Source organism: Xiphias gladius, chromosome 11 (assembly GCF_016859285.1).
Source record: "Xiphias gladius isolate SHS-SW01 ecotype Sanya breed wild chromosome 11, ASM1685928v1, whole genome shotgun sequence".
NCBI classification, from domain to species: Eukaryota; Metazoa; Chordata; class Actinopteri; order Istiophoriformes; family Xiphiidae; genus Xiphias; species Xiphias gladius.
Window position 1 is genome coordinate 6,662,768 of NC_053410.1, and position 14,278 is coordinate 6,677,045.

The 14,278-nt window shown below is 41.6% G+C and overlaps 1 protein-coding gene across 6 annotated transcripts in view; it reads right to left on the reverse strand.

Moving 5' to 3' along the window:
- LOC120796567 (mitogen-activated protein kinase kinase kinase kinase 3-like) overlaps positions 1 to 14,278 on the reverse strand; it is a 40,001-nt gene that overhangs the window by 2,440 nt on the left and 23,283 nt on the right. For 2 of the 6 annotated variants that reach the window (XM_040139552.1, XM_040139550.1), the window contains 17 exons: positions 12,725 to 12,777; positions 12,244 to 12,282; positions 9,601 to 9,675; positions 6,950 to 7,001; positions 6,454 to 6,652; positions 4,189 to 4,295; positions 3,497 to 3,538; positions 3,184 to 3,268; positions 2,904 to 2,983; positions 2,626 to 2,686; positions 2,341 to 2,458; positions 2,167 to 2,225; positions 1,747 to 1,850; positions 1,221 to 1,392; positions 1,028 to 1,096; positions 787 to 879; positions 508 to 578 (listed from right to left, as the gene is read on the reverse strand). In XM_040139552.1, coding sequence (XP_039995486.1) covers positions 508 to 578; positions 787 to 879; positions 1,028 to 1,096; positions 1,221 to 1,392; positions 1,747 to 1,850; positions 2,167 to 2,225; positions 2,341 to 2,458; positions 2,626 to 2,686; positions 2,904 to 2,983; positions 3,184 to 3,268; positions 3,497 to 3,538; positions 4,189 to 4,295; positions 6,454 to 6,652; positions 6,950 to 7,001; positions 9,601 to 9,675; positions 12,244 to 12,282; positions 12,725 to 12,777 — 1,479 coding nt within the window. Of the gene's footprint in view, positions 1 to 507; positions 579 to 786; positions 880 to 1,027; positions 1,097 to 1,220; positions 1,393 to 1,746; positions 1,851 to 2,166; positions 2,226 to 2,340; positions 2,459 to 2,625; positions 2,687 to 2,903; positions 2,984 to 3,183; positions 3,269 to 3,496; positions 3,539 to 4,188; positions 4,296 to 6,276; positions 6,653 to 6,949; positions 7,002 to 9,600; positions 9,676 to 12,243; positions 12,283 to 12,724; positions 12,778 to 14,278 lie in introns of all 6 variants that reach the window. The other 4 variants (XM_040139554.1, XM_040139553.1, XM_040139551.1 and 1 more) reach the window with 3 other exon arrangements.

Below are 14,278 nucleotides of genomic sequence, written 5' to 3' on the forward strand. Positions count from 1 at the left end.
CACAAAGTCAAGGTCAGAGCTCGCCAGGAGAAGCCAACAGTCCAAATGGTCTACTGCAGGATGGTAGCTTAATTTCAGGTATCACTGTTGAGTAAAATAGGGATGGTCTGATTGATGACAAGTGATCTGATAAGATGGTTTGGGGTATAATGACAAATGCAAAGTTGCCTCCTGACTGGTCGACGAAAAACTAATTGAAACCAGTCACTGTTGACTGCCTTAAAAAGCCTGACTGGAGCAACCCTGATCACTTGTTTCCCTATTTCAAGTGATTTTGCAGGTCTGAAAAATCAACCCATACAATGAATCCAATGCCATGCTCCATTAGTCCTCTTACATTTTAGGAATTCAGCAGCTACAACAGCTGTAATCAAATCCTATCGTTGTCTGAGATTAAATAACATCCTGCCATTTATGCCTGGAGGTGGAGCTCATTACAGTGTGCAGTTTTCTTCTTAGACAGGACCAGACAGACACAAACACACAGACATTTGGTATCAATTTCACCTCGTTGGTCTTGAAACTCCGTCCCTGCATGCCGTGCCTCCAGAAGGCCAGTACACTGTCTTGGAGACAAACTGCAAAGAAGCAGACAAACAAATAAGCTTGTCTTGTACAAATCTTCTAGAAGATGTACCTGTCTATTCAAGTTCCTTTAATTTTAAGAAGTAACCCTTATTCCTTCATTTTAGGAAATTTTGGTTGTTCTTGTGGCCCTAGGTAGCACTTTTGCCGTGGTATTTTTGGGATTTAAAATACGCAAGTGCAGCTCTCTTCTTTTTTTACCTATGGATTCGATCTGGAAGTTGAAGGTCAGCTCGGCTGACAGCTTTCTGCTGGATTTCAACCGGCCCTGGAGGTTCACTATTTTTATACACCCTGTAGAGAGAGATGGGAAAGAGAGCGGAAGCAGCTGAGCGAAATCCTGGTAAATCCGTTGCAGAAACCTCTGCATTCTGTCCTGAACTAGTCTAAGCACAGTGCAACTGCAGAGACGTGTAAAAGTGCGTCTGTGTGTTTTACTCACTGTCGAGGCAGACTAGGATAGTGTCTCTCTCTAGCTGAGTTACGTGGATCACGCACGTCTGCGGAGTGTCTGCAGAGAGGGAAGATGAGGAAGAGAGCGTTTTTTTTTTTTACCTCCGTGTTGTACACATCTGCAACATCTTCAGAAGAAATCAGTTGTTGCCAGATAACAGCACCGGCCACACTGTTCTCACCTGCTTCAGTGAACCAGGAGGAGGTAGAGTTGGGGTTGACGGTGCCGAACCGGACCACCTGGTTGAGTTCGGTGCCTTTACTGACCGCCACACAGATCAGAGGGTAGGTCTGCTCCGGGACCACCAACATCTCAAATACCTCCAAAGGACACGGCAACGGGAAGTCGATATTCTGAAAATGAAGAGAGAGTAGGTGAAGGAGAGAAGTTGCCCTACTGTTACCGGTTATCTCAAAGGAAGCAGGACTACAGTCGTCTCCCACAGACAGGAAGTCAGCAGTGTGTTCTGCAAGACTCATAAACATCTGTACTGTTTTAGAGAGAGATCCAAAAAAGATCCAAGTTCATCTGTATCTAAATCTCTTCAGACACACAGCATATTGTGTCTATAGGGCTTGGGTTTGGTGTAGGTAGTAATCTTGATACTGAGTATTATATTTGAAAGACCCTTTTTTATCATTTAAAATGAGCTAAAAACAGAGGAGAGGAGACACAAGTGAGGGGTGTTGAGGAGAATAAGAACTGACCTTGATGAGCATGAACTTCTGCATGGACTCCACCCACTCCAACAGCATAACACTGGACTGGAAGGCTCCACACAGGTACTTATGGCCTGTGTAAGGGTTACGCACTGCACCGAGAAAACACAAATCATCATTACCTGTTACATTTGGTCTCTTGGTAGCACTTAACACTTTCTTCACTGTCACTAGCTGTATCTCTCATATCTTGTGATATTGTACACAAGATATGAGAGATGATATGTATGATTTTCGTACATTTAGTGGTCTTACAGTATTGTTCCACACTTGTACACTAATTATTTACTGTTAAGGTGTAAATGAAAGAACTGACAGCATTATGATATAAAATAGGTTAACACCAAAATGTCTGGAATTTGCAGTACTGGTCACAAAGACATAAAATCCTCCATCAGAATGACTCACCTACGCAGCACTTTTGGCACCCTTTAGTGTCCGGAATTTTATTGGATACAGCAAACTTCCTAAAAGTAGACAAACAAGGAAACCGTTTTCACTCAGAAAAGGTTTTTGTGTTGGGAGCTCAACACATCAGATGACTCCGGTAATATAGGTTGGGCCTCCTGTTTGGAGAGTTACCTGGGAATCATCTTATCAGGCAGCTTGTGTGTGGGAATGGCTACTGGTAACTTCTGTAACTGTCTGGCCTGTTCGAACAGACCACTCAGGCTGTGGGAGTACAGCTGGGAGGCTTTTCCTGGCATGGGACAAAACAGAACAGAATAAAATAGAAGAGAAAAATGGAAGAGAAGAGAACAAATAATGCTGAGTGAAGATGATAGATGCGTAACACTGTTATGACGACGAAACAATTCAGATCACAAACCATGTGTCAATAACATAGACACACATGTGGGGGCTCACCAGATATGGAAAGAAGACAGTTGTTCATTACATATAGCCAGGTACACCGCCGTGGGAAGAGCTGCAGACAAATGCAAGGCAGAGAGAAAGTAGAGATGCAGCAAATGAGCACCATGGTGTAGCGCAACTAGCTTAAATAGTTTGTCCCACGCACCATTATACAGGAATTTATTGCATAAAAGAGTAAAAAGTTTGAGCCAAAACGTAAAGAAAGTGAAAACCATATTATCATAAACTATATTACTATTATCTTAAAATGCATGGTCTTTAGTCTTCACCTGTTCCATCGTGGTCTCATGCAGCTCATTAAGGTTTAATGTGTAGATCCCCTCTTCAGCTCCAAATATCAAATACTGGTCTGAAAGACACACACACACACACACATACACAAACACACACACACACACACACACTTTAGAGCAACCCAACAGCTCACATTAGACCACACTAATAAGTTGCTTCAAGCGTCAGGGTGGTTTAATTCCGGGTGTTACTGATGACCTATTCGTCACCCTGTGAGCTGATGTTCAATCCTATATCTGGTTTCCTGTTGGTTACCTCTGGTGTCGGGGTTGATCCAAGAAGTGGCACAGTGGATCTTCAGAGGACAGCCGTTGAACACCTTGGAGAAACACGCACCCATCTGCGAATGACAGGAGACAATAAATAAGCATGGTTCAAATAAAGATTTGTACAGATAATATGGTGAGTCACGTGTAGATTATGATGCCGGTATGTGTCAGGTTTTTTCTTTCTATGAATGTGTATTTGTGTATCAGAGAGCGGACTGCTTCATTAAGTCAAATACTGAAAATTCCTTGCAGAGTTTCAGCTGTTTTCTGAAGGAGAGTAGAAAGAGACTGTTACTTACATGGACTTTGGGTGTAGGGGGGAGGCCATTACTGATTGGCTTCTGGGACAGACGGATAAATGCAGGTACGCACGCACGCACACACACACACACACACACACACGCACACAAACATAAGGTCAGTAAGCACTGGATTATGAATGATCCTGGTAACACAGTGTCAGTGAATCTTACACAGGGTGTCACAATTTGAATCAATGCACACAGAAGGTACTCATAAAGATACACCCCCTAGTTTGCCCTCAAATGTCAAAATTTCCTTCAAGACCTCTGCTTTGAAAATCCATGAGCTTCAAATCTTCCACAGCAGCTGAACATTTTGGAACCTATGGGCACTGTTTTCTGCCGTAACAAAACTGGAACGACAATTTCCCCGTCCGGTGCAGTGTAGGCTTTGTCGCTGGCTCAAGGGCCCAAATCCTGACCTTCCCCTGCACCGGCCCCCCTGACGGAGTCCAATGACAAGGACATAATCCCTCTTCAGCCCCCCCGCCACCCACAAGACACTGTCAACTGCGTCAAACTGGGTGCCTGACTTTTCTGCTCTGCGCCACAGCAATATGTGCATTATTAACAATTTTATTAATAAGTTCATTAAATGCAAAATTGGATTTAGAACTGGACCCACTGGAACTTCCTCAAAAGAACTCTGGGGGTCTCTGGGTCACGGCTGAAGAGCCAAATCTGCTTACCGGAACATCCTTCTTGTCTTTCCGTATGGGGACACTAGGGGGCATGGTGGACTGTTTGTCTGCCGGACTGTCCCTCTCGCCATTGTGTGGAGAGTTCAGCCCGTTACCTACAACAACAGAGACGCAACTAAATATGTCTGAGTGACAGAGAAACTAAGAGAGTGCGTGAGTGTAAGGGACAGAGAGGGAGAGTGTATGTGCATAGGCAGATGCGTCTTTGAGGGGGAAAAGTGAGTGACAAGGACAGATACTGAATTGGCTGCAGGACACACTGCGAGCACAGTCCACTCACACGGACACATTCTCATATATACCGTTGGTTTCAATGAGTACGGTCTAATCTGCAGGACTAAAGACACAGAGGAGAGTTACACTAGAACAGTAGCAAACAAATACTGGGAGCAGAGAGGGAGGGAAGGAGGGAGGGAGCAGGCTAGCAGGAAGAATACAGAGGATCAAATATAGTCGCCAGCAAAGGAAGGTGTGAATGCACCATATACCACTGGGTACGCAGCGGTCAATATAGATCAATTATATAGCTGGTAGGCCGTATAACATTCTGCATGTACTAATACAGCACGTTCTAAAAGTTTGACCTGGCTGATAAAATGATCAAATAATGAGACTTTTTTTTTTGCTGTGAGAAGTCTCAGTTGCTACGGACAAAATAATGTCCTGTCAAGATTGGGAGACTGACACTCACACACATTTGCGCACACACCGTTCTTCTCTACCAATGCGTGCCCGCCGAAGGCTTTAAGGACCATTCCAGCAGGAATGGACATTTCTAATCTTTGTTTTCAGTCCATTCAGTGTTGCCACTAGTTTTTAAAACACAAGTAACACTGCAGTTGACCACATTCCCCAGTGTGTTTTGCCATCTTTCCGCGATGCAACTCCAAATACTAAACAACTTCCTATATTTCTACAGAAAGGGCAAGAAAAATCCAAATTGTTTAGTTTATACCAAATACAGTATCTAAATATTCAGGAAAACTTCAACTGCAAAACCATGAAATTGTTAAGTTCCTCTCAAAAACTGATCTGCCAACCAACAGCCAACATGAACCCACTATGTCATAACTTGGAAGTTATACTCAGACTTGCCTTTTCTTAGTCAATTCAGCACGAGAACAGTAAAAATCCAGATTAAAATCCTGATGTTAAATGGAAATTAAAGGTATATTTAAAACAATTACTACTTTAATAAAATGTGCTTTTCCCTCTGAGAAAAATTTCCAGTGCTTTATACAGCACAGGAATGTTGAGAATATTGGAAATACTCATTATGTCGGAATTTTTGTTTTGTTTTTTATAACAAGTGTGTTCCTACAGAAGTACACTAGCAAGAATTCTAATTGATTTGTTTTTGCTTTGGTGTTTCTGTTCCTGTTCAGCTTCAGTCTCTTATGTACCAATACATACATGTACCAGTCTGTTATCCTCCGAGAACAAATACATGTCTTCCTCAAACATAAATGTCATTGTTTGAATTAGGTGCCTTGATGTAATTTTTGTGTTTGATTACTGTTCAATGAAACTGTTGATTTACATTTTAGAACTGACATTAGTAAAGCTGCTAACAGGAACGGGAAAGACCATATTTGATCAAAATGAATCATTTAAGGGGCAGAATTTTACCTGATAATGCACACAAACTTTTGCTAAATAATCAAAACTGAGCCAATTTCATACATACTAGCAGGGGCATACAGTATGTGTATGCCCCTGCACTGAATGGCAATGGAGGATTCATTCGTATGTGCATCATCATACAATTTTAAGTTATTGCCTGAGTTCTGAGCAGCCAAGACGATGTTTTCTCCTCTTCCTTCTTCCTCCTAGGACTGATTGGATTAAACAACCAATCAGACTTCACAAAAGATGACAAACAATCATATTGAGCAGAAGCTGATGGACGGAAGGAACTACAAACAAAAAAAATTAAAAAGGCACTATTATCAATGAACTCATGGAACAAATAAATCAATCGGACTACGAGAACTGACTAATGGGAGACCACACAACCAATCGAAGGGGGCGACAGGGTCTGCGGAAACTACCAATCTACCAATTGGCTGCTCTTACTCTCTTCCTTTTCCTCCTCTTTTTCCTGCTCCTCTTTCACCTCCTTCAGCACCTCCCACGCCTCCTCCAGCTCCTCCTCTGTGTGAGGCGTGTGGAGCCACTCCCAGAAATGCCTAAAGCTCCCATCATCCTCTGGGGCAGAGTTTTCGACGTCCGTGCGCTTTGGGCTCTCGTTACCTAGGCTACTGCGACGGTGGGGTGGCAGCTTCGGGGGCGGGGGCCGCGGGGGGACGTTTGAGGCGGGCCTGGCCGGGCTGGGCGTCTCTGGGACTGGACAGCGTTTGATGGTCCCTCCCCCTCCGCCGTCGTCCTCGCTGTGTGAATGGCTGTCGTCTTGTTTTTGCTGCTGCTGCAGGGACGAGCAGATGGACTTGGGCTGAGAAGAAATACGGATGAAGACAAAGAGTTTGCTCATTTCTCATTCTAGGGGGCAAAATTCTTCAAAATTCAAATCAAAACAAAAAAGTCTTTTGTATTCAAACAGCTCTTACAGCAATTCTATAACCAAATGAAGAATGAACTAACTAGTAAGTAGCGCCGTGCACATCGCATTTTCAATTACATTAAACCGTTTTCAAGTCAACCATGTTACAAATGAACACTAAACTGAACCGTTAATCTTCAAATGGCAAATCGTTGACTTTGGCTGAGAGATGCATTCAGTTGTTCTTACCTTGGGGGGAAGCGGGGGCGGGACCTTTGGCCTCATGATAGTGCTCAATTTACTGGAAAATTAGAAGACAGGACTTAAGACCCTGCTTGATGAAGCAATCATAAAATAAACTGGCAACTGCTATTTATTACAAACATGAGTTACACTGGAAAAAAAAAAAAAAGAAAAAAAAAAAACAGACATTTGACAAAATGTCACCACTGAGGCTCTGGTTTAACTTGTCATTTTAAAGCAATTTTTGCTTTGTTCTAAGGGACAGATTTCATAAAATCGCATGTTTTATTATCCATACTTGTTCGAAAAATCATGCTTACACTTATAGTGGTTTAAAAAAAAAATCACACTGTCAGTTTCTTTAAACTGTTCTTTTGTGAATAAGCTGGATCACGTCCAGACAAAGAAGTACAATCACACTAAAATTTTGTTTTAAGATTTGTTCCATGTGGGAACACTTTCTTTGTGCTTCTAGACCGGACCAGATCAAGTATTTTATGGAGTGATCAGAAGCTAAAAGAAACGCTGAAATGACAAGTATAACCGTAGCCTGACACTTTTTTGACACAGGGACAGACACAAGGTTACTACCTTAAAAGGTTAATCACTACATACAAAGTGAGACTGGCATACCAGACCTCATTATGAGCTACAGATTAAGCATTGGTAAAGTCTCTGAGAATAGTTGTGCTGGAACTGAAAAGTGCCAGCACAAGTGAAATTACGACACACATTTTTGTGAAAAGGACTAAGTTCTAATACTTATTCTCTAAATTATGCTTATTTTTACCCATCTCTGTTAAAGAAAATATTGAATCAATCATAAGTGTGAAACATTTTTTGTGTTTGCGTTACACCTGTTTCTCATTTCATTCAAAAGATCTCACATTTTGAGGCTTTTAAGCACCCATTGATGCCTAAAAATCATAATTTTGACTGCAGACCAGCACTGTCTTCACAGAGACTTTATCAATTTCATCTTGTAGACTGCAGTTTAGAAGAGCCACTTGTTAATGACTGAAAGACAATGAAGCAATCAGAGAGCAATCAAAACGGACCTGAGTCACAGTGATTCAGCTGACTGGCGGTCGATAAACTAATCACATAACCGAGACAGTCTGTCATCAGTGCAGATATCATCTTGTTAAGGGTATCATACAAACACTGTATTGGAAAATGTGGCATGGTGACAGGTGGAAAATGGCAAAGAACGTCCTTGGCAAGAAGTTGGCAAAAAAAAAAAGCATTTAAAAAGAAGGGAGAAGATTTGTACTTCTACTGATCCGACACATACAATGGAGAATGGAACAGGAACTTGTCTTTTTTCTGGAGCTGGATCAATACTGATTTAGAATTTATCTAAAAGGAAGTCATGAAAAGCTTCTTTTTCGACAATGAGCTGTAGAATTGAGTTAGTGAATCTTTGTTTCCGTTGACACGCTACTCAGTAACTGTACGTAGCTAGCCAGCATGGTAAGCTAATCATTTAGGCCTTTATTCAGGAGGTAATGTTCACGAGGTGGGTGCACTTGAGTGCAAATTATGATGTGCAAGTTTTCCAATTCTTAATTTTTTTATATTTTCTGATTTCGCAAGTGATTTCGGACATATAACATTAGTTGTTTTACACATTTAATAGCTAGAAGCTGTTGCTCTGATTTCAATTTACACATAAATTGTTCGCAGTTAATTTAGAAATTCGGGTTCTTTCTGTTTTTGTGATCATTGTACTTTGGGCTCTGGATGTGACCATCATCAAAAAGCTTAAAATATAAAGTATTAAAGGACTTTCTGACTTCAGTGGAAAATATCTGTCTAGAAAGAATGTTCTGGTCCGCTGCAGACATTTTACAAAATGAGGGACAAGGCTGGACGCCAAATACACAGTTTTATCAAGACGTGAGAAGAGATGGCAGCGTGAGATTGCTCACGCGCACACGTGCACACACACGTGCACGCACACAGGCACACACACAGGCACACACACAGGCACACACACACACACAGACACACACACACACGCTCACACACCCCGAGGAGGCACACAGATGGCACTGCAAGTGTAGAACAAAACAAAACAGCAAATAAAATGTCAAGGTCATGAGGATCTAAACACTAAAACTACACCCAGACCTCATATTTTGCGCCTCACAAAATAGCTCAGAATGGAGCGAAAATTGAGTGATATGATGTGCCAGAATTTGATATGTAGCTGGATTTATATGTAGCGACGATGCACTCTTTAATGCTGTGTTTTTTTAGACCTACCCTTGGCTAGAGTTACTCCCCGTCCCTGCGTATTTATGGAAGTAGAATGTAGGAAAAACTTTCCGTATTGACATCCACCAGGTGAGTTTTTTTTCTGGGTTAGGGTTATTGTTAGTAACTGTTAAACTCCACACAAGTAGTAACAGCATGGAAAACACACAGGCTGTGAACACACACACAAACACAGGTGGCATATGTGGTGTGATGGTGGGGTGTGCTGCATAGAGATGCGTGGATGAAACTGTGGCAAAGACGGGAAGCCTACCTCCTTGTCCTACTCCTCATCCTCCTTTCCTCTTTGAATAGAGGGAGGGATGAGTGGAGAAAGAAAGAGAGATGGGGAGACAAGGAAGGAGGGCTTCCAGCTCTAAGACTGGGAGAGAACTTACTGAGTGTGAGTTTCATCATCATCTGCACCATCATCATCCTCATCCTCATCATCCCCTAAGTGTGCCACATGGCCCCTGGGAGAGGAGGTGAAGATAAGAGCGGGGTGGGGAGGAAGGGACAAGGGAGGGGTGGAAGAAAGGGAGGAAGAGGGTTGAAGTAGAGGATTCAAGTAGGGAGAGCATAGGAGAGGGAAATTAAGGGAGAGGGGGAGCAAGCGAAGGAGACAGGAGATGACAACAGAGGGAGGAGGAGGAGGTGGAGGAGGAATTTGGGGATGAAGGGAAAGGGGAGGGAGAGCTGAGTGAAGCTTGGTCCACAAACTACCTCTAACCCCTGAACCCTGGGCAGATCTGAAAGGACTGAACAGATCCAAACAAAAGAAGTAGAGCCCCACGTTCACACTGGGATCAATAAAAATCAACAAATCGGTCAATTTCCTATAGGCCTGAACCACAAGGGGAATTTAGCCACATGATGCTGCTGATCACTTCCACAACCAGACACTTCTAGACTCAAATGTACTGTTTGAACCGATACAGTCCTTACAGATCTACACACCCTAGACAGTAGACTTAACCTCTCATCAGTCAATTCAGCTTAACTGCAATTTATATCCAGTAAATACTCAAATATTAGCCTTTACTTATATCAACTGCACAGAGAACTGGGCCATTCTTTGAAACTGGCTTATATCAGAGAAAATCTGATTATATTTATTCATATTTAGTTAGCCATCTCCTTGTTGTATTGTTTGCTCTTGTTTTAATTTGCTTTTGATGCCGTTTGCCGTTAATGCAAACTTAACACTTTCTCCATATTGAGGACGGAGTCATATGATACTCACCGCCCTGCATTTCTCTCTTTTACACCAACACTGTTCTCCCGCACTACTCAACGGCAGTTGTTTCTACTTTGCAATGCTTTTCAAGTGAAACTCAACATGTCCTGCAGATGTTTCACAGTAAAAGTCTATCGGGAAGGCTTTTAATATGAAACATCTGTGCAGAAGGTGACGAGTTTCGTTGACAGTAGCATTACACTGATCAAAAGAGCAGCAAAGTAGAAGCAACTGGAATTAATTAATCTGTTAATAAAAACAGTATTTCCGTTTAAAAGAGGCAGTCTGAGTAGATGGTGACTATGAAAAGATTTTTTTTACCTGTCCTTTTTTACCTGTCCTTTAGCAACCAGAGTTTATTTGTTTGAGCCTGACAGGCCCAAAGCTATTTTTTGAATACAAGCTTTTATTTGAGAATTTACAGCAAGAACACAGCCTGTATTGTCTATTTTGGAAAACAGAATCTTTTCCCCAGATTGTTAAATTTACTGAGCTGACTCTATTCAAGGTGATATGCCGTAAATTTATCACATCGAACTAGAACCTTCAAGTCCTTGCCACAGTCAGTAGATTAACCTCTCTTTTGTATTTAGGTACAGTACAGTAAGTTATACCAATATGCTGTGACAACAGAGTAAACTACAGAAAAGTCAAGGTCAGGAAGTTAACTATCAGACATCTGTCTAAAAGCCTTTGTAAATAATTGTTAACAGCCTCTCCATCCTCCTTGGCAATACCAGAGGGGTCGGCTTTACCACATCAGAATAAATAACACCTGTCTGCCACATCTAAGTGAGAAAAAGCCCCTTTCATCTACTGTTCAAATTACTGTTATAACATTCTGCCACATGTTGAATGATACTGCCTAGTAACATGCACCTCGGAGGCACTTGTATACACTAAAACAAACCGAGAACTGCATTTTCCACAGGTCTGTAAACTACTGGCCGGCTCTACTATTACCACTGTTCATCAAAAGGAGACAAAAAAGGAGATAAAACCTTCAACAACTAAACTAAAAGGAACTACATTTCTAGTTTGTAGCTGGCTTACAGAGTATAATACCTTTAATTTAACTGTTAATTTACCATTATTGTGAGCATATAAGTAAAACATTGATCAATCCGATCCGGCTTTTAAACAATGATGGCCTGCGTTAAAAAAATTTAAAAAAAAAAAAGTCAAATTTAGGTCCTGGTGGCTAAAAGGGAATTTTTATAAGACAACTTTGTACCTGTTGTCTATAGATGTGAAAACACTTTTTAATCTTTCCTACTATGCAGATCAAAGAATTCAATGAAACGCATTTGTCGTAACAGATCATAGAAAATAGCAAAGCACAAGAATGCTGATCATCGTTATCTTTGGGGCAAATAAACAGAATTTCTCCATAGACTTGCCAGTGTAATTGCTACAGACATCTACTGCAGCTTTGGTTAAGAAACTGTATATACTTGCGCACGTCTGTGTGTGAATGCACACATGAGAGTGTGACTGTGTGTGTGAGTGTGTGTGTGTGTGTCTGTGTGTGTAAGCCATGCTGTGCAGGAAGCTCCTATGAAGCAAAGCCTTTTCCTGATGACATCAAAGCGTGAAGCAAGCCGCAGAGGCAAAACAAAACCCAGGAGAGTCCAAACTGCTGAGAGCCATGACAGCCTGAAGTCATTACAGCAGCGTTAGTTGCGTGTGATTGGCCCAATTAGTCCTGCCGTTAACAGTGATTGGTCGGTGGGTGGGCATGGTTAGAAGACCAGCAAAACAAGACACCCTGGCTCAATCTGGATGAGAGAGGGGTCTGACTCACCTCTGCTGAAGTTCTTCCTCCACAGATTTGAGAAGACTCCTGTTTGTTGAACGAGTGAAGAGAAAAGCACAGAAATAAATGAGAGAAAGGAAAAAAAATTCTAATTTCAGAATTTATTTGCTGAGACTGATAATGCCTTCATTCCTTGCCAGACTAGGGAGGACATTCTGCTGCCCTGATCTGAACCTGAGCCTTCTGCTTACAAAGCACACTTATAAGCAGAAAGCTCACACAAACACACAGCTTCAACATCCTCTATTATGAATAAATCATCAAACCTACAGCATGAAATCTCTCCCTGTCTCACATTCTGGCTCTCCGCAACTTTCCTCAATCTACATGGTTAATTTAAATAAAAACAAAAAGCAAAAAACAAAATAAAAACCAACTATGACAGCCGCAATTGTAGATGAAAGAATAGGAGAAAATTCGAGCCACGGCAAGGAAAAAAAGAGGGACAGAAAGTGAAGGTGAGACTCACTTGTTTCCTCCCAGCAGACTTGGTGAATCATGCCCATACTCCAACTGTAGGTCCTACAAGACAGACAAATGACATTACTACTGTGACATAATATTTCATAACTGTCTCATTTAAAAAGGATGCTATGTACTTGATTTCTCCAGGGGCACAATCAGGGCTGAAGGCCTTGGCCATGTGCCTCAATAAACCACACTGAAATAGTGACCACAACTGGAACCCTGTTCAATTGCCAAATTACTCCGGGCTACAGTGGCAGCCTTCTAGAAATAATACCATCCCCATAAAACAGCAACTTCACCGCAAGGATAGTTCATAACCACAGACGTACACAGATGTACACAGTGAGCACATAGCTAACTGTATTGCTATTGATTTGACTCTTGCTGAGTTCACATTGTGGTCTAATAAACGTGTAAATCATGTGATGTCAGACACGATTAAAACAGAAGGAAACTGGCAGTGTCACTTTCTCTCACAGTAAGATTTTTCTGGACTCTAAAAGGGTAAAACAACTGCTGAATTCCTATTTCATCATCATTAGAAGAAGTAAAAAGAAGAGTAGGTTGACAGATGTAGATACCGGCAGTAATCCTGCTCAGTTTCTTTTAATATGGACTTAGTACGTATAACAAAAAAATAAAAAAAATGGTTCCCAACCTTTTTGTTTTGGGACGCTCTAAAATTAAGTCTATGTATGACCTTTCATCACAAGTTATGGCTTTCGTGTGGACATGAACTGTGGCAAGTTCAGACCAAAAAGTTTCACCTTTGGGCAGAAAGAGGTGAAAGTGTCTAGTGTTTCACAAGAAAAAAAAGCACCAATTAAAGGAAAAACATTACATTAAAACATAAGAAAATAGGAAAAAAAAAAATTGCCGGCGACCATTATAGCTAGCAGGCTGTATGAGCAGTAGCCAGCTAGCTAATTAATCAACCCCAAATTCTAATGGGGGAAATAGTACACAGTGGATGTGCAAGTCGTGTACAGAGCTTTTTTCAAATGTTTAAAAAAATGTATCCAATAACCCGAAAAATTGAATGAACCTACTGTAGTTAGTCAATGATGTGCTCCGTTACGCCAGTCATGCTCTGTTACTACTTCAGTGAGGTAGGCAGTCGGGTCACGCTAAGGATCGCAGCTTACATTAGAGTGGATAAGCACGCTAGTTACGGTTGCTAAGCTATGACTGGAAAACAGCTGTTCAGTGGCTCCCTTATATATACACACATATGTTTTAAGACCCCTACGTGGGTCCTGACCCACTGTTTTAGACAATTTAAGCAATGAATCATCAATGTGAAGTAAGGTATGTCAGAAAAGTGTTGTCTCTAAACCTGAGCATTTAAAAAATAAGCCTGTCGAATGTGTGTTGGATTGTGGTCATTCATTATTTATCAACTCTTAAGTTCCTGCAGTACCTTTCAAACCAGGTACAAGTGGGTTAGGGTGCAAGTTGACGATAAGCAGCGCTGCCCGAATGTAGCGCCATTCTGACTGAAACGAATGAAAACCTGGTCTTGCATCTAGTACGTGAAGCCACAATGTGAATGCAG